Source organism: Camellia sinensis, chromosome 15, assembly GCF_055761805.1.
Source record: "Camellia sinensis isolate YWXY chromosome 15, ASM5576180v1, whole genome shotgun sequence".
NCBI lineage: Eukaryota > Viridiplantae > Streptophyta > Magnoliopsida > Ericales > Theaceae > Camellia > Camellia sinensis.
The window spans coordinates 34,172,507-34,177,666 of NC_138975.1; the positions used below are offsets into that span (position 1 = coordinate 34,172,507).

Sequence of the window (5,160 nt, forward strand, 5' to 3'; positions counted from 1 at the left end):
TCCGGATTATAGTTAAACAACAACAGGAAATATCGGGACCGCTATAATAATAATGGTTGTTTTGATTGAAAATGAAGAGATTACTATAAATTATATCATCTATGAAAATTTTAAATGTAACGGTAATGTCATTATTATTGACATGCAAGTATAAATAATCTCATTATAAAGATATGAAATTTATTAGATTGTTAGTTACATTTGACATGTGAGGTTCACTCTCTATGTGTTTATTTACTATTAGTTGGTGATATCACATACTAATGATGACGTGATATTGCCATTATATTGAGTTTTTAATCAAATTTTGTATAAAAAAATAATTTATCATTATATAATTTATTTTAAGACTTATATGCATATTTTTTTATATTGTTCATGATACACTAATTATAAACAACATTATTTTTTTGATGTTTCTTGAAATCAATTGTAAAAATTTGCGTGAAATATTTTTGTAAAAATTTTCGATATTGTAATTAATAAGTACCCCTAATTTAACTTTCTGGCTCCGCCACTGAATATAACTATGTACCGCAAACAATTTTGGAAAGAAAAATATGAATGCAAGATAAGAACTAGTTGTACAACTTACATTTTTTTATCAACCTGTTGCATTAGTGCATTTGTAAGTTTGTTCCTTGGGAAAGAACATAGAGAAAAAAAAAGAACTGAATCTCTTGATGGCATATGCACTTATAGTGGCACAAACTTTCAAGATTGTATTTGTTCAAATGGAGGGAGTGGGTCATTATTTGTTACAATGTTGGTTGATCAATTAATCATTGCATTGTGTGTAATCAAGGATATAATATATAGGAATTACTTGGGTAAGAAAAATTTATTCAACACCAATCTCGTGGTATTTGGATCCTTGGAACTAATGCTTTGTTGAATCGAAGTGTCAATGATTTATTTTATCAAAATTTTCATGCAGGTTTTGAAAAGCTGTCGGCATCTTAAATGGAACGACTTTGATGATAGCATTCTGCCATCTTTGAGTGCGCTTAGATCCCTTAAGATGCTTAATCTCCGTGCAAATAACATTGGGGGATTATTTCCACCTCAAGGTAACTTCAATTGTGTCTGAAAATTCATGATTGTTTCTTATTTGTACAGGAAGTTCGGAACTGGTAATCATAATTACAATTACATAATTATTTTTACTAATCTTGGTATTACTATGTTGCAAACTCATCACTTTGTTGTTTCTTTGTGCAGAATTAGCTTATCTTGGGAACCTGGAAAGGTTGGATCTAAGTTTTATTCAATTTAATGACATCCAAGGTAAAACCTAGCCTTCTTGAAATTACATGCTTGCTTCAAGTTTTCAACAAACAGAGCAGGAAAACCATATAACCTCTGTAGTATTTCATGCACTAACAATAATGGACTATCTTCCCATCCTATTGCATTTTAATCACTGATTTGGCTCATATTGCCTAGAAAGAAGAACAACAAATATAATCTAGAAGGAAGAATGAGTAAATGTTTCACAATCTTGTGGAAACTGATATTGCAGGTCTTGAAGTTCTCTTTTGACCTCGATCTTGATGCAATTGAACTAATTCTCATAATTCTGAATCAGATAGCTCAATTTATAAAGATACATACTCTATGAAGCTTAGACACTTCTAAATAGGCATTTGTCCGTATTGAATTCCGACATTCTTCAAATGCTCCCCAACATGTATTGGAGTTCTATTATAAATATTTGGGGGACTCACATCTATTTCTTAGAACACAGTATTGTAAGTTTGAAAAAATAAATTTGGGATTTAATTGGAAAAAAAATTGTGAATTCTTATTAATCTCTCATTCTTTAACTTTTGAATTTTAAGAATGAGTAATGCTAGGTTTCATGAAAGAAATATCATTAAAAGCTTCATAAAGATTCTCCACCATTGGATATGTAATTGCATAACATACAATAAAACATCACAAACTAATCTAAAGGTGGATAATTTTCATGAAGCCTTTGACATTACACTTTAAGAATTGTAGAGCCCAAAACTTCCGATTTACCTATGAATAGCCTTTTTAGGTTAGGATTTGTTTATTGACACTTCTTTTTTAATATGTAGAAAGAATGTAAAAAATGATTTATGACTATTTTGATATAATAAAACATAATTCATCTGTTTAGTTTTCAAACTCAAAAACTAGTTTTAGTAATTTTATTTTTCTTATATTTTGGCTTCAGTGAATTTCTTTAAATTTGTGTCAATTTTTTTTTTTAATTTTTAGATACACGTAAAAGGTAAAATATTTACAACAATGTTAGGTACCCATAAAAAAGTATCCATAAAAGTATCTAAAAAATAGATCACATTCATTCTAAGGGTGGCCCACATAATACCAAGTTCAATCACTTTGAGGATAAATTACATATTTCTTTTTCGGGGTACATATCCTTTTCCAAATATTTGTGAAGAAATTTGAAGAAACTTCACAAAAAATTAAAAAAAATATGGACATTTTTGTGTGTTTTTTCTTTTCTTTGGTGATTTTTTTTTAGTTTTTCTTTAAAAATATATTACTTTTTAAGTGCATCTAAGAAGTAAAAATATTTGAACTAAATATATAAAATAAAAAAATTAAGAAAACTTGAAAAATAAAAAATTCGAAAGCAGCTTTGAAAAACTAAACAAAACAAAGTCAATGCTTTCACTGTTAAAGAAAAAAATAAATAAATAAAGTAAAAGAAGAAGCAGTATCTATTTGTCCTTTTGAGGTATGCTTATAAAATATATGCTCATTAGTTGTCGTGTTCTTCCACTTCGTATGTTGAGATTTTTTTAATATTGTTATGTATGTATGTCTATATCACGCTGTATTCATGTCTCATGTCCGTATCCGTACTTTTCAATACATAGTGCATCAACTAACCAAATTGCCTCACTAGTCACAAACATATTATAGATAACCATAAATATTGTAGCCCTTTTAAAAAAGAAATAGAATTGCAATGTTAAATAGAGCGTGATTGTTGATTACTCTTTATTAAAATTGATGCTGGCAATCTCAGCTGGTAAGTAGAGATAGCATTCCACTTAAATTCTCCAATTTATGAATTGAAATCCCAATACAGTGAATGAGGAATTGGGTGTATCACAAAATAATTTCAATCATGTATCCCGTTTGACCAAAACCTCTATACTATGAGGTCAGTGATTCGAATTTTCTAACCTATGTGAGGGTATTGTTCCCCGTATATTTGTTGGGGTTTCTCTCTCCCTCTTTGAGAGTTTTTTTGTACTAATTGTGTGCTGTATTTAATTTTTATTATTATCATTGTATTTCATTAGGTTTCATTGTAATATCATATATGAATCGATCAAAATAATAATAATAATACCTTATTACAATCATATAGCAATATTAGCAAGATGAGGTCTTATAAATTCTCCCCGTCTTTTGTCATAGCAATTTCTCCCCTCCCCATACCCTGTTTTAGCAGGAGCCCGTGTATTAGGTTGCCCTTTTTTAGTCTCTCTCTATTCTGTTTCCTTCAATATGGGAATGAAATAACCAAATGAAAATTATATATGTAAATGGTAACTAAAAACATAATGAATTTTCGTAGTGGTTTATTAAATATCATTCTCATAGCTCCAATGAAAGATTGATCGATTCAATGTTTCATTAACTTATAATATAATGAACATTATCAATTTCTTGGAAGTTACAAAAATATGAAGCAAAAGTTGTTAATTTTTAAAAATTTACTGCAGGTTGTGAGAACTTATCGAGATTGGAAAATCTAGAGACGTTATATCTTCGAGGAAACAGGTCCAACAAGAGCGTCATTCTATGTTTGAGTTCATTGATATCTCTCAAAAACCTTTCTCTTCAAGGCAACAACTTAGGAGATCCCTTTCCTGCCCGAGGCATGTCTATCTTTATGAGAACTCCCAAAGAGAATATATTATCCATCCTCATCTTATTCATATCTTAACAAGAACTGTTTCAATGCAAAATTAACGGTGTTGAAAAATTTGGAGACGTTGGATTTAAGCTCTAATGAGCTTAGCTCCCTAACAATGCAAGGTATGACTTAGAACTTCCTAGATTCAGTTGAATAGAACTATCAATAAATTCTCTTTTTATATGTATGAGTTCATGTTTAAACCACCTGCTATGGAGACACAAGCACTAAATACCATGATTAATGGCACAACTATAGCTTATAGCAATGGGTCAAAAGTATATCTGTTTATTTGCAACCAACTTCTTAAATATTGATCTACCCATCTAGAAATATTACAGCATGTTTACAGGCACCCCCATCTGGTTGTTTTTGTTAGCTCAGTAGCCCAACTAAAATAATGTTGAGCCATTAGAGTTTTAGCCATTGGTATATGTTGTACTACAAGGTTTTGTTGAATTAGCAGGAAAAGATAGCATAAAAAAATTATTAAGCATAAAAAATAAGCAGAAAACATAATTATGTGGGTTACCTTCTTTACCCACCAAATTGACTGTACTAGCAAAATACCCAAACAAAATAATACTACTTACAAACCACAACTTAATAGATATGATACCAAGGCATAACCCTTTAACTTGCTTTTTTAATAGAAAATTTCCATTTGGAGTCAGTTTGCAATTTTTGCTTAAATATTCTGCTCAAGCAGCACTACTCATTCTTCTTTAGAGAATCAACTCTATTACTCTCAAAAGAAACATGCTCTGCCATGAGAGGAGAGCCCCTCAACCCTCGTATTAAAACCTTGGGCATGCTCAAAATTTTAACTCTAAGCCTCTTTTAGACCAAATTATTATTGCAAAGATTATGAAATTATTGCCGCAAGAATACTTCATAAAAGAAAAACCAACACCTAAAGATAGGAACTTGAGACAATTTCCAACAAGTTCACATAAAGAGAAAGGCCATGAATCAATTAAAGCGAAGAGGATTTGACAAAGGCATTGGACAATGCATGGATTTTAGAGTGTTGGGTTATTCATTGAGCTTCAGAAGAACATTTTAATGTCTACTTGAAATCAACAATATATAGAAATCTGATGTTATAACTTTGTATTTAGATAGCTGACACTTTCCTTGATAGTAGCATTCAAAATCATAGATTTCTACCGTGCAATTATGTGTAAAATAATGATGGTGCCATTCAATGATTGTGCTCTTGATTTTCAAAT

At 30.1% G+C, this 5,160-nt stretch overlaps 1 protein-coding gene across 1 annotated transcript; it reads left to right on the forward strand.

Annotated features, from left to right (window-relative positions):
• The first annotated feature begins 962 nt into the window (after window positions 1–962).
• On the forward strand, window positions 963–4,342 carry LOC145813830 (receptor-like protein 14). The gene is made up of 3 exons (XM_082909947.1): window positions 963–1,070; window positions 1,222–1,287; window positions 3,735–4,342. Exons 1-3 carry the CDS (start codon window positions 1,022–1,024, stop codon window positions 3,956–3,958), a joined length of 339 nt encoding a protein of 112 aa, XP_082766073.1. The 5' UTR covers window positions 963–1,021; the 3' UTR covers window positions 3,959–4,342.
• The last annotated feature ends 818 nt before the right edge of the window (window positions 4,343–5,160 follow it).

What these genes read in the sequence shown, in the direction of transcription:
- LOC145813830 (XM_082909947.1), top strand. Translation starts at nt 1,022, where the DNA reads ATGCTTAATCTCCGTGCAAATAACATTGGGGGATTATTTCCACCTCAA. An exon ending in GGGATTATTTCCACCTCAAG is followed by an intron (nt 1,071 to 1,221) that starts GTAACTTCAATT and finishes TTCTTTGTGCAG; the next exon opens with AATTAGCTTATCTTGGGAAC. An exon ending in TCAATTTAATGACATCCAAG is followed by an intron (nt 1,288 to 3,734) that starts GTAAAACCTAGC and finishes AATTTACTGCAG; the next exon opens with GTTGTGAGAACTTATCGAGA.